The sequence below is a fragment of the Silurus aristotelis genome (genome assembly GCF_946808225.1).
Source record: "Silurus aristotelis genome assembly, chromosome: 13".
Lineage (NCBI taxonomy): Eukaryota > Metazoa > Chordata > Actinopteri > Siluriformes > Siluridae > Silurus > Silurus aristotelis.
Genome location: NC_139586.1, coordinates 8,420,988 through 8,435,621, shown reverse-complemented (window position 1 = coordinate 8,435,621; position 14,634 = coordinate 8,420,988). Strand labels below are relative to the sequence as shown.

Here is a 14,634-nt window from a genome sequence, read left to right as displayed (position 1 = left end):
CGAACCGCTTGATGTGTTGCATGAGGGATGTGCTGATAACGGCTTTGAAATAGACCAACCAGTGACACGTGACCAGTTAGTGGCTGCTCAGAAATCTGACCCTTCATTAACACAGTGTTTTGAGTTGGCAGCGAATCAATCTAGTTCCGAGAGGTACCAGTCACTGTATTGTATTGAAGATGGGGTGCTGATGAGGAAATGGTCCCCCGTCAGTCCTGATGATCGTTGGTTGGAAGCATTCCAGCTGGTGGTTCCTTGTTTATTTCGGAAGCATGTTCTTAGTTTGGCTCATGATCATCCTTGTTCAGGACATGCAGGGATTCGCAAGATCTATCAGCGTATCTTGCGTTATTTTTTCTGGCCTGGTATTAAGAGTGATGTTATAAGGTACTGCAAGACCTGTCATACCTGTCAGGTAGTTGGCAAACCCAATCAGGTTGTTCCGCCGGCTCCCCTAAACCCCATTGTGGTCAGCACAGACCCATTTGAACGGATCATTGTGGATTGTGTTGGACCATTGCCTAAAACCAGCTCTGGTAACTGTTATTTGTTAACTGTCATGTGTGCTGCTTACCTAGATGATGTTGTCATCTATTCGGATACCTGGGAACAACACTTGGAAAAACTAGAACTCGTCTTTACACGTCTTTCAAATGCATCTTTAGTTTTGAATTTGGACAAATGTGAGTTTGGCAAAGGAGTTGTCATATTCAGGTAAACAGGTAGGACAAGGGGTGGTGAAGTTGTTAAGTGCCAAGGTTCAGGCCATATGCATGTTCCCAGCTCCTAAGACAAGGCGTGATCTCCGTCGGTTTTTAGGAATGGCTGGATATTACCGGTGTTTCTGTAAGAATTTTTCGGATGTGGTTTTGCGCCTTACCAATTTATTACGGAAATGTGTTTCGTTCAAGTGGTCCCAAGAGTGTCAGTCAGCTTTTGAGGCAGTTAAACTCTTCCTAACTAGCTCCAGACCTGAGCAAACCATTCAAGTTGAAGGTTGATGCCAGTAACACAGGTGCAGGTGCGGTGCTTTTACAGGAGGATGATCAGGGGATAGAACACCCTGTTTGTTACTTCTCGAAGAAGTTTTTAAAACACCAGCTTAACTATAGCACGATTAAAAAAGAAGCTCTTGCTTTGCTGTTGGCCATTCAACACTTCGAGGTCTACCTTAGTGACTGTCTTACTCCTGTTCAAGTTGTAACTGACCACAACCCCCTAGTTTTCTTGAACCGCATGTGTAATACCAATCAGCGGTTAATGCGATGGTCTCTCATTATACAGGGATTTAACTTGGTGATTAGCCATAAGAAGGGAAAACTAAATGTTCTAGCTGACACCTTATCCCGTGGTTAGAGGGCTTAAGGGTTGTTTTGTTTATTTTTATTGTGAACCCAGGGGGTTCACACTTGGGTGGGGGGGTGTTACAACCCTAGGTAGCCCCATGTCCAAACTGGTGTTCTGTATGTGTGCTTTGTGTGCAGGTCCGATCCACTCCAGAGTTTGAGGCCTGCCCTACCCTGGCTGATCCCACCTCCTTCACGATGACATCATCCACCTGTTTCCTATTTAAGGAGAAAGGAGTGAAGCAACCGGAGAGAGTTGTTGTAGTGGCATTCTGACTGTTTTTTTGGTGTTCGGGGTATAGCTTGGTTGTTGATGTTTGTGATTTTGACCGTTTACTGACTTTGAGCCTGTTTAGCCCCTTGGACTACTGTTGTTTGTATATATTTCTTTTGTATTATATTGTAATATCTTTGGGCACTGTACATATTTATTTCACTGGCATTAGGGGTGTGGCTGCCATTTACTTTGGGTGAGGGATTGTTTTGTCTTTGTTTTTGTAGCAGGGAGTTAGGGAAGCTGTTTGTGTTTTCCTTTTCTTTGTTTTCAGGAAGGGTAGCTTTCCCAAAACAGTCCTTTTTGTTTATTGTTTTGGCCTTGGCCCACCCTGAAGACAAGCCTGTGAGTCTGTGTACATATATTTCTGTGTTACAATATACAAGCACCTGTGTAGCAAACGTGTTTGTGGTGTGTTTGGGTTGTCAATTTATAAGATCCATTCTTTTGAATCCCAAACTAAATACTCTGTCCGACCTAACCCTAGACTGGGTCGTAACACTAGCTAGTGTAGCCATTGTTGTAAGTAACAGATACCCTCTGTTGTGTGTCAGAACTTTACCACAATTACACATACGATATAAATGTGATTTGCAGCAATGTGTTACTTATACGCAAAATCATATTCTCTGCTCCTCTGGCAATATTTATTACCAGAAGTAATGTTGTTCTCTACTCACCATGCATTTTGTTGCTTTTAATGAACTCCTCATCCTCCTGTAAATTACTGGGAGGATTTTTCACATGGGTTTTTATGTTATCCTCCAGATACCAGGATTTATTCTCATCAAACACCATGAACAGCAATGCAAACTCTTCAATCTCTTTCTTTAGCCCTAATGTCCTCAGCAGACTCTTCTGACAGATAATCAGTGGGCCAACTAGTCCACTATACAAATCCTGTAAGAGAAGCCTGTAGAGTTATATATTTCACAGCAAAGGAAATACTTTTGATATTATAATTTATTCAGAGACATACCTTGTTAACATCTACAGTGGAATAGTAAGCTCCAACATTACATTCCTCCTGTTCAGACGTTGGTCCAGCAGTCTTAGGAATATACCAAGTGTATGTCTGAATTTGACCTTGACAAAATGGTATGCATTTTGATATTAAGCTTTTATATTTAAACCCGCATCTTACATTACAGGAGTTATGTATGATGTGTTTATTTTAAGCCATAACACGCTTTTGACAAACCCAGCTGAACCGTACTGTACCTGGTTGGGTTGGAGTGATGTGAGGACTGTCTGTCTTTACTCCATGTGCATGTATAGAATATGGTCTCTTGGCCAAGTTCTTGAAAACCACCTTTACTTTCTCTCCCACATTTCCATGAATCATAGGACCTGCAAAGTTAAATTTATACACAAAGTATATTAAAGAGTTACTTCACCTCATTGGAACACCTCTTTTATTCGTTTTTTACTTTAGCTATAAATGTTTACCCAGAATTCCCAAGTGTTCCATATCAGCAGACCTGTCCTTTGGCTTAGTAAAGGTGTCATCAGTGTACTCTCTGTACAGGACCTTCTTGTATTTGGAGCCAATAAATTTGCCCCCTTTGTTGAGGTATGTGTTACCTGGGCTGTGAAGAAACAATATGAGATTGCTGGTATGCAGAGGTGGGAAGTAATGAAGAACAAATACTTTGCTCCTTTACTTAAGATGAGTTTTCTGGTATCAGTATTTTACTATTATTTTTTACTTACTCTTATTAGATTTTGTTACCCAAATATCTGTACTTTTTACGTCTTACATTTTCAAATCAGTCTCGTTACTTTAGTTTTTACCTATTTGGTGACATGATCAATATTTTCTTCTTCTCCCTGCATGCCAATTACAGCCCAACAACCTATTTCTATTCATTGCACAGCTTTTTTAATCTACCACTAGTGTATTGTTTCCTGGCTCTCACACACCACAGATGTAAGCTAGTTTTTGAAGCTAACAATAAGCATCGCCCTGTAGCCCTGACCTCAGTAGTTGCTTTGAAAGACTTGTCAGAGTCACTGCATCTCTACCAGACACACTGGACCCTCTACAGTTCATGTACTGCCAGGACTGCTCTACTGCTAATGCATCGCACATTTTCTTCACACAATTATAAGCCACCTGGACTGCAGAAAAGGGAATTTTGCAAAAATGCTGTTTCTAGACTACAGTTCAGCGTTTAACACCATAATTCCCTCCACTCTCACCTCTAAGTTGGAGATCCTGGGACTCAGCCCACCAATGTGTCAATGGATCTCCAACTTCCTGACAGACAGACCACAAGCCGTAAGGGTTGGCAAACACAAGTCATCCACCCTCACCCTCAGCACTGGAGCTCCACAGGGTTGTCTTATAACCCCCCTGCTGTACTCACTGTACACATATGACTGTGTGACCACTTCCAACTCCACCACCATCATCAAGTTTGCTAACAACACTGTTGTGGTGGGGCTGATGTCCAACAAAGACGAGATGGCCTACCTACAGGAGATTAAAAATCAGAAGAGATGGTACCAGGAGAACAATCTTCTCCTGAATGTCAGCAAGACTGAGAGTTGAAAGTGGACTTCAGCACAAAGCAGAAGCAGTCATACCAGCTGCTTAACACTAATAGGACCCCAGTGGAGAGAGTGGACAGTTTCTGGTACCTAGGTGTTTACATCACACAGGACCTGCCTTAGTCCTGTCACATCGACACCCTGGTAAAGAAGGCCATGCAGGTCAAACGAGCCCTCCAGAGAGTGGTAGTTTTTGTATCACTTAGAAGAGCACTCATGCAAGAACTGGCTCCCAAACAATTTGTCTATAATCTTAAATTTAGCCTTGCCAAAGTTTTTATACTTATAAACTATAGGATATTTGTGATTTGTGGTCGATTTTATCTCAGACATGTTCTGAAGAAAAAACATTTAACATTTCTGCCTGTAGATTAAATACACGCAATTTGCTGTAAAATATTACCTTTCTTTAAGGTTATGAAACAGTTTCTCCTCCCAGGTGCGACTGGGAGAATAATCCCAGTCCATCTCAACAGCAGCGATGTAATATTTCTTTTGGTGGAGCATGATCTCTGAACTTCTGTCCCAGATACTGCACTTTTCGACCGTGTAGTTCGCTCTCATGCCCGCATGGTTATCATCAGCACTTTTACAGGTCAACTCAAATTGCCCTGTAGTGACCAGAGATAGCAAGACCAAAAAATATTTACTGTTATATTTTAGCAATATAGACCAATAGAATTTAAATATTCTAATTGATTCTGATTATATCAGACCTTTTAATATATATAGCCTGTCTAATAGCTCATATTTTCCATAGTGACTGTTCATTGACAGGGATGTGAAGTGCCTCTCAAAAGTTTGGAAATGCCTTTTTTTTTTTTTTCGTTTTTTGAAACGCATACATGCTCCATTAGTTTATATGCCACAAACTATGTAAAACCCACAAGAATCAGACAGTGAATTTCTGCAGGAAAGTCTGTGGGTAGATGAGTGCAAATTTGACATTTTTAACTCTAATAAAATCATTATGTAAGTCGGACAAACATGGAAGTGTCCAGACAGTCAAACATGGAGGTGAAAGCTTAATGGTTGTTTTGGAGATGGGAAGTTTGGACTTATTTTGGGTGGGGAAAAAAACTGAACTAACACTGCTGCCATTCCATGCTTCAAGACCATGAAATTCTGTCAGGTCTGCAGCAATTGAAACATAGGAACCAACAATATAATGACCAAAAGCATAAGCTCTGCAAGTGTTATTTTGTAGAGCAGACAATCAGCTGGAGTTTTATCTATCATGCAATTTCCTGCCCAGTCACCACACCTAAATCCTGTTGAACTGCTCTGGTATGAACAGAATTGTATGGTCAGAAAGAAATATCTTTGGACATAAAATTTTAAAAAAGTATTGCAAAGTATTTCAACTGAATTTTTGAGAAACTAAGTGTCCAGATGCCACAAGTGTGTAAAGGTAGGATTCTTCAATGAACATAAACTGTAACTTTAATCTTTACATTTATATATTTGTTTGGTCAAAGTAAATGTTCATATCATTACGTTTGTTGCATCTAAATAAAAGGAACATCCCAAACATGATAAAACACCAGGTGTTTTCAAACTTTTGACCTTATATACCTGTCAATTAACTGTCACTACAAAAGTTTTTAGAAGCTCTGTTACTTTTTGGTTTGTAAATCAATCAGATTTGAGAATTAAACATTGCTGTGAAATAATAACATTTAATGGCTCCATGACAAAAACTGATGCATAATAAAAATATAAAAAGCACCCATGCTATCTGGCTCCATGATGACTGTATGCGAGATGTGAGGGAATACAGTGATGGTGTCTCTTCTTGTTCCTCTATAAAGGAACCTGTTACCATTGAAGTACACTCCATGAATGTCCCCCTCTGATCCCAGACCCGAAATATGCCAGGAAACTTTGTCTCCTTTGCACATAGTCAGGCCTGGAAGATTTCCGTACATGTATCCATTGATTGCTGCAGATAAAATAAATAAATTGTATAAGTTTTTTTTTTTTTTTTTACAACTAATGTATTTTAAGTTATTTAACATTTTTAGGGACTTACAATGCATCTTATTAGACAACTGAAACTCTTCATCATCTTTCTGCACAGTTTTTGGTTGTTTTGCAAATCTGTTAATGTTCTCATCTAAATACCAACTCAGGTTCTCATCAAAAGATGTGGTAAGCAGGATGAATTCTTTTTTCACATTTTTCTGTCATGTGACCAGTGAGAAATGGTTAAAGTGCCCAATGTACACAAGCACATTATGTAACACTTTTGATCAGACAACAAGTACTTTGTACTTACTTGTTTGCCAGCTTTGAGGGTTTTTGGTTTACAGATTAGGAGAGGTCCAACCAGGCCAGAGTTGGTGTCTTGGATTGGGTCCACAGCAGAATAGTACAGGTATGTGATACAGTAAGGATCGCTTTCAGTTGGACCACCATACTTAGGCACAACCCACTCATACTTAAAGGTAGTGCCAGGTTGGACCTGGGCAGCAGGAAGAGGTTCAACAATTCCTAAAAACAGCAAAAAATATTGCTTGTGCCCACTGCAGATATACAATGACCATCCACTTTGCAAGAAAACAAATCATACAGATACCAGTCAAGAGCTTCAATTAATGCTTACCTCAGAATGAAAAAAAGTGTAAGTCTGTCTGATCTCTGTAACTGTGGTTGATATTTTTATATACAACTATCTATGAAGACTTTACACATAAGGGTGTGAACACTAACAAACACTGAGTGTTGTTTAACAGTATTTGTGTGGCTTTAGTTCATGTTTTATTTTAAGTTACATTTGGCAGTAAAATAAAATAAAAAAGATGTGTGGCCTGACATACTCAAATATTATAATACATACAAATATTATAATTACACTGTGACTATATCAGAATATGCATGTACACTAAATGTACTTACTTGCTTCTTTCTTGAGTTCCCTAAGCTTTTTTGCAGTATAGGATTCTGCAACAGAAAGAATTGCACAGTTACAGCAAAAGTGGTTTAATGTTGTTTTTTTTTTTTGCTTAATAAGAATGATTTAGATTTTTCCAGAACCTTCTAGAACATTGTGATAAAGCGTGCCATCCATTTCAATGCTGTACTGTACACCATGGGGCTGAATACTGTACGGTCTGCTTGCTTTATTCTTAAAAGTGACCTTAATGGTGTCCTCCTCCTCTGCCCTGATGACTGGACCTTTGAGAGAAAACACAGAGCTTAAAAGGAATCTTTTTTATTATGGAAAACATAAAGTGGTCTGATGTAAAGGATATGCTATGAACTGATACTGCTCAGAGGTAATAAAAGACTGCTAACAAGCATATCATGTCTGTGCTATCAAATAATCAAAGTCTATACTGATAAGTCAGGAAAATCTATGCTAACAACTAATTTAAGACTTTCTAAAATGTATTATTGCTATTATTATTATTATTATTATTATTATTATTATTTATATATACGTGTAATGGAATCTGTCACAGCCATTAGGGTTGCACAAGCCAGTGCACTAAAGATCATCCAGCGGAAAACGTGCCAAATCAAATATGCGGATCATGAATCAGAATTTCAGAACTAAACGGTCGAGGCTCAATTTACCAATGACCACCCCAGGTATTGTTAGCCAACAGGGTACTGGTGGAAATCGGTCTACTGTTGGCCAAAGAAGGAAAAGGAGAGGAGGAAGACGTCTACAGAGACCACAGGAAAAGGAGAAGTGTAGGAGAGTGGAGGTTCAGGTTGGTACTTTAAATGTTGGTACTATGACTGGTAAAGGGAGAGATTTAGCTGATATGATGAAAAGGAGCAAAATAGATATGTTGTGTGTTCAGGAGACCAAGTGGAAAGAGATGTAAGGCCAGGAACAATAGAGGTGGGTTTAAACTGTTGTATCATGGTGTGGATGGAAAGAAAAATGGTGTAGGGGTGATTCTGAAGGAAGAGTACAGTAAGAGTGCAGTGGAGGTGAAGAGAGTTTCTAAAAAGGTAATGAATGTGAAGCTGGAGGTTGAAGGGTGTGGGCTGTGAGATGGAGGAGAAGGAACATTCCTGGAGTGAGTTAGATGAAGTGGTAAAAGGTGTATCTAGAAATGAAAGATTGGTGATTGAGGCAGACTTTAATAGGCATGTAGGTGAAGGGAACAGAGTCAATAAGGAGGTAATGGGTAGGTATGGCCTTAAGGAGAGGAATGTGGAAGGTCAGATGGCAGTGGTGAGTACTTATTTTAAGAAGAAGGAGCAGCACAGGGTGACTTATAAGAGTGGAGGAAGGTGCACACAGGTGGACTATGTTCTATGTAGGAGATGCAACCTGAAGGAGATTAGAGACTGTAAGGTGTTGGCAGGGGACAGTGTAACTAGACAGCATCGGATGGTGGTCTGTAGGATGGTTTTGAAGGTGGAAAAAAAGGAGGAAAGTGAGGACTGAAAGAAGAATAAGATGATGGAAACTAAAGGAGCAAGACTGTAGTATGAGATTCAGGGAAGAGGTCAGACGGGCTCGGTGGTGGAAGAGGTGCTGGATGATCGGGCAACTACTGCAGAAGTGATAAGGGAGACAGCTAGAAAGGTACTTGGTTTGACATCTGGAAATTAAAAGGAAGACATAGAGACGTGGTGGTGGAATGAGAAAGTGCAGGAAAGCATAAGGAGAAAGAGGTTGGCGAAACAGAATTGGGATCGACAGAGTGATGAAAAAATTACACACAAGGTGTGTACAAGGAGATGTAGCAGCAGGTGAAGAGGTATGTGGCGAAAGCCAAGGAAAAGGCATATTTGGGGAGCTGTATGTAAAGTTGAACGCTAAGGAGGGAGAAAAGAATTTATACTGATTAGCCAGGCAGAGGGACCGAGCTGGGAAGGATGTGCTGCAAGTTAGAATAATAAAAGGTGGAGATGGAAATGTGTTGACTTCTGAGGAGAGTGTGTTGAGAAGATGGAGGGATTATTTTGAGCAGCTGGAAAATAGAAAGAGAGAAGGTTGGATGGTGTGGAGATGGTGAAGCAAGAAGTGGATAGGATTGGTAAGGAGGAAGTGAGAGCAGCGATTAAGAGGGTGAAGATTGGAAAGTCGGTTGGACCAGATGACATACTGGTAGAAGCATGGGGATGTTTAGGAGAGATGGCAGTTGAGTTTTAACCAGGTTGGAAAGCGATGGAGAAGGAGTGTGCTGGTACCAAGCTGAGAGAAGAGGTGACCAACTGTGAGCAACAGTTTGGTTTCATGCCGAGGAAGAGCACCACAGATGCATTATTTGCTTTGAAAATGTTGATGAAGAAGTATCGAGAAGGTAAAAGAGAAAGTTTATAGGACTGTGGTGAGACCTGCAATGTTGTATGGTTTAGAGACAGTAGCATTGACTACAAAACAGGAGGTGGAGCTGGAGGTAGCAGAGCTAAAGATTCGTTGGGAGTGACAGGGATCGACAGGATTAAAAATTAGTTTATTAGAGGGACAGTGCATGTAGGGTGTGTCGGAGACAAGGTGAGAGAGGCGTTCTACTTATTTCAGCATACTTTAACAAATCTTCATTCCTTCCATACTTCATTTATTCACTTCCTCGATATGTGGAATTATCACAATTTTCTCCTTTTAAGAGAAATTCTTGAAGCGAGATTGAGATGGTTTAGACATGTGCAGAGGAGAGAGATGGGTTATATCGGTAGGAGAATGTTGAGGATGAAGCCACCAGGAGGGAGGAAAAGAGGAAGACCAAGGAGGACGTTTATGGATGTGGTAAGGTAAGACATGCAGGTAGTGGGTTTGAAAGAGTCAGATGTAGAGGACTGGGGGGTCTGGAGATGGATGATCCGCTGTGGCGACCTCTAATGGAAGAAGCCGAAAGAAGAAGAAGAAGAAGAAGAAGAAGAAGAAGAATGGAATCTGTTACACAGGCATGCCTTTCTTTTTAGATACATGAGCTCTAGTTTAAACTAGAACTAGAACAAAACTAGAACTGAACACCATATGCATCTTTTACCTGAAGAGATGCTTTTAAGGTAAGGAGAAACCTGTGCAAATTAAAATTATTCAGCTATACTGTTTGAGCATACAACTGTATACTGTGATTAGTCTGGGCTAAAAAGCAATAAAACACTATGTTAACGAATATTTAAAAAATCTATGCTAACAAGTATTATAAAACTGCAAATTTATGTCAAAAGGTAATAAATTAGTAATATACATCATGCAGACTTTTTTGGATACTCAGACAGCGGACTTTTTTTGCCAACCTATTTACAACTCCTGTTGGAGCATTCAGTGTTTATTTGATATTGTAATAAGGGAATACCCAGAATGCCCAAGTGTTCCTCTTCAGGTTTTTTTTCTTTGGGCTTGGTGAAGGTGTCATCTGTGTATTCCACGTACCGGACCTTCTTGTATTTCCCTCCAATGCGATCATTACGATTATTAAAGAATATGCCAGCCATACTGTGAAAAGTGTAGACAATATTGTCTGAGCTTGAAGGATTTGTATCAATCTTCTGTTTGTGAGGGGAAAAGATATTAATATTAGGCAACTTTACCTGTCATCTTGTAGCTTAATGCCAGTGTATTGGTTGATCTGTGTTGGTCCATAGTCCCAGATAACTTCCTCAGCAGCAATGTAGTACTGTCTGACTTCACCAAATGGCCTGGGCTTATGCACAGCCGGAAAACATTTTTTGATCTCAAAAATTGCCTGCATACCCGCTAAAAGCCAGCAAAAAGTTGCATCAAACAATGTGCCAACATGTCATTAGCTAAGAAGTGTTATTCCAGTAGTAGAAAGAATTATAATATGTCAATCATCATGTCAGTCTTGCTTAGTCGATAAGTAATAATGCATTCTGTGCTTGTTTCTGCAGCAGAAAGTGCTTTCCTATCTTACCCTCCAGATGATCATTAACCTGGCAGCTCAATAGCCACTGTCCAGGGTTGTCTGCCTCCATTTCTACACTGACAAATGTAGCTGGGAAGAGGCTAACAGTGTCCATGCGATGCTGCCTGTCCTTTATGATCTGACCATGGAAAAATGCAGAGTGAATGTCCACCTCATTGCCAATCCCAAACAGGTGCCATTGAATTTTATTGCCCATGCACATGCTCAGGTCTGGCAAGTTGCCAAAAACAAAACCATTAATAGCTGAAAAAAAAAGTTATTGTTATTGTTAATTGTAGGTTATTGATTGAAATCATTAAACCTTGTTATTTCAGATAAAAATGATTCATTAAGGGCAACTTTTTTTTTTTAAGTTTTGCTCACCATGCATTTTATTGCTCTCCTGAAAGTCCTCATCATCCTTATTGACTTTGGTTGGTGTTTTGCAGAACTTCTTGATGTTATCATCCAGGTACCAGCTAAGGTTTTCATCAACAACACTAAACATGAGTGTGTAGAGGTAATCACCTTTTTTATCACCATGTATGTCCAGAGTCCCTGAGGCAATACACATCACGTAATGCACGCATAAAGGATTTGTATACAATAACTTACAGACCCATGAGAAATCACATAAATTCATAATTATATGTTATTTATATATATATATATATATATATATATATATATATATATATATATATATATATATATATATATATATATATATATATATATATATTCATTTATTTATTTATATTTATTTTTTTCTTCTTCTTCTTATATCTCCTTCATATATATATATATATATATATATATATATATATATATATATATATATATATATATATATATATATATATATATATATATATATATATATATATATATATATATATAGCCACAGCGGATCGACTGTCTCCATACCCCTTGTCCTCTACATCTGCCTCTTTTAAACCAACTACCTGCATGCCCTCACCACATCCACAAACCTCCTCTTTGGCCTTCCTCTTTTCCTCCTACTTTTACATTGTAATACTGTAACATTGTAATACCCCCCCCCCCTCGTGTTTTGCCTAAATGATGTGTTGACATGACATATTGTGACTCCAGATAGCAAATTAAATGTTCTCCATAATTCATTTTTGCCCAGAGTGCTTTAAATATAAAAAATAATAATAATGGTATAATGAAATGTTTTTTTTTTATAGTGTACACACAAGTCAACAAACCTTTTTTACAGATAATAAGGGGCCCAATAAGTCCTGAGGCAGAGTCTTTGGGGGCATTGACATGAGAGTGGTACACTCGGGTCAGGCAGTTCATGTCATCTTTGCCAGGAGCGTGAGAGGAAGACAGTCTCCATAAATAGTTATACATCTGCCCAGGAGCCACAGCATCATCAAGGATCTCATCTTTACTTGTCATGTCGGGGTACCATGCCCCTGAAAAGAAATCACACATATGTAAAGCAATTTAAATAATCGGTATGAGGAAACTACTGTAAATAATGTTTAACACTGGGTTTTAAAGGATATTAATATTTAGTATACATTGGATGTATGCCATATCTATTGTCCATACCTTCATGGGATTTATTGTAATGAATCCCATGGGGATGAATGGAGTATATGCGAGACGCCATGTTCTTTAAATGCACAACCACCATGTCATCCTCTTCAGCACTGATAATAGGCCCAACAAAGCCCAACCATTTGGGCTTCTCTATCTCCTGCTTGAAGGAAAGGTCAGTGTACTGGAGGTACACAGCTTTCTTATACACATGGCCAATCCTAAGGTCACCATTTTCCAAAAATGTTCTAGCATGTCTGCAATATAGGAAAGGTTTAGATATTAAAAGTGGAGTCTACCTACATTAATAGTCTAGTCTACATTATTCAGGTTGCTCATATATACTTGATACACACACACACACACACACACACACACACACACACACACACACACACACACACACACACACACACACACACACACACACACACATATATCATACTGAAATTTTGTGTAACGGTATATACATTATTATTTTTTTTTTTTATGTGTCAAACAAAATTACAAAAAAGTAAAAAAAATAAAAATATCTGAGTTCCCTGAATTCAGTAATGTATTCAATAGTATTCAATGGTATTCAATGTATTCAATGGTGGACCACAAGTTTGTTTTGTCTCTGCCTCTCACTTTCAATGGATAAATGGATAAAGTAGCACATCGTCACTGTGGCTACTCACTTTACACCGGAAATACCAATTGTTTTGCGCTTGCAGGAAAACGCTAAAGAATCCATACCGCTAGTGTTAGCTGCTAACCTAACATGTAACATGTAGAGTCAGGCTAGCGCTATGGATTCTTTCGCGTTTCATGTCCAGCTTTAGGAATTTATCTTCTTTTTCTTCTTCTTCTTCTTCTTCTTCTTCTTCTTCTTTTTCTTCTTCTTTTTCTTTTTCTTTTGGCTTCTTCCAGTAGAGGTCACCACAGCGGATCATCTCTCTCCATACCCCGCTGTCCTCTGCATCTGCCTCTTTCAAACCAACTACCTGCATGTCTTCCCTCACCACATCCACAAACCTCCTCCTTTGTCTTCCTATTTTCTTCCTTCCTGGTGGCTCCATCCTCAGCAATCTTCTACCAATATACCCCATGTTCCTTCTCTGCACATGTCCAAACCATCTCAATCTAGCTTCAAGAATTTCTCATAAAAGGAGAAAATCATGACAGTTCCACGAATCAAGGGAGTGAATGAATGAAGTATGGAAGGAATGAAGATTTGTTAAAGTATGCTGAAATAAGTAGAACAGTTAAGTAGATCAAATCTTTAGAAAATGAAATAGTTAATAGTAAAACACACACACACACACACACACACACACACACACACACACACACACACACACACACACACACACACAATCTGTATTACCCAAATGGGGTCTAACAAATACAAACTCTTTATTAAATCACTACTTATCACAAAAACTATTTAATTTTATTAAATCAAATAAATTTACCTGATTAGTCAATTTAATCAATACAATTAAAAAGTGTATGGCATAATCTGATTTATTCTATTTTATATATAATAAAAAAATTTTTAAACATTATTTCATATATTATTTAACCAAGCGGGATTTCATTTAAAATTGTTTAAAAAATAATCATAATTATATCAGTTAATAATAATAAACTAAGTTCATAAAAATGACATTATGTTTTGCATTTCTTCCCCCTAACTGTACTGAACTATGAATTTTGTGTACCGTTACACCCCTTATATATAAATATATATATATAATTCTTTTTTTTTTCAAATGGTTGGTTTTTAAATTACACCATCTATTTATTTATTTGTCTTACCTTTATCATAGTTATATTATATTTATAGTAAAATTATATACTCACTCATCTTCTTTTATTGTCTTGTTTTGAATCTGGTTCTTTCCAGTAGGTGCATAATTCCACTCAATCTCCTTAATACCTATGAAATATTCTCTTATTATACAGGACACACTTCCAACACAGCACAAAATCCCAATCAGGTTCCAGTGTAACGTCCTCATGTTGTATCTCTGTGATTTGGATGTAAGTCTCTCTGAGATTG

At 38.4% G+C, this 14,634-nt stretch overlaps 1 protein-coding gene across 1 annotated transcript in view; it reads right to left on the bottom strand.

Annotated features, from left to right (window-relative positions):
• The window catches only part of cp (ceruloplasmin), an 18,513-nt gene extending 3,879 nt beyond the window's left edge, over positions 1 to 14,634 (bottom strand). The window contains exons 1-17 of the mRNA XM_083558299.1: positions 14,436 to 14,634; positions 12,600 to 12,844; positions 12,248 to 12,460; positions 11,400 to 11,573; positions 11,025 to 11,279; positions 10,681 to 10,846; positions 10,446 to 10,585; positions 7,210 to 7,350; positions 7,072 to 7,116; positions 6,452 to 6,666; positions 6,206 to 6,356; positions 5,903 to 6,115; positions 4,577 to 4,784; positions 3,070 to 3,209; positions 2,842 to 2,970; positions 2,600 to 2,706; positions 2,301 to 2,520 (exon numbers count right to left, since the gene is read on the bottom strand). Of these exons, the coding sequence (XP_083414425.1) occupies positions 2,301 to 2,520; positions 2,600 to 2,706; positions 2,842 to 2,970; positions 3,070 to 3,209; positions 4,577 to 4,784; positions 5,903 to 6,115; positions 6,206 to 6,356; positions 6,452 to 6,666; positions 7,072 to 7,116; positions 7,210 to 7,350; positions 10,446 to 10,585; positions 10,681 to 10,846; positions 11,025 to 11,279; positions 11,400 to 11,573; positions 12,248 to 12,460; positions 12,600 to 12,844; positions 14,436 to 14,593 (2,920 nt within the window). The 5' untranslated portion in view covers positions 14,594 to 14,634. The remainder of the gene's footprint in view (positions 1 to 2,300; positions 2,521 to 2,599; positions 2,707 to 2,841; positions 2,971 to 3,069; positions 3,210 to 4,576; positions 4,785 to 5,902; positions 6,116 to 6,205; positions 6,357 to 6,451; positions 6,667 to 7,071; positions 7,117 to 7,209; positions 7,351 to 10,445; positions 10,586 to 10,680; positions 10,847 to 11,024; positions 11,280 to 11,399; positions 11,574 to 12,247; positions 12,461 to 12,599; positions 12,845 to 14,435) is intronic.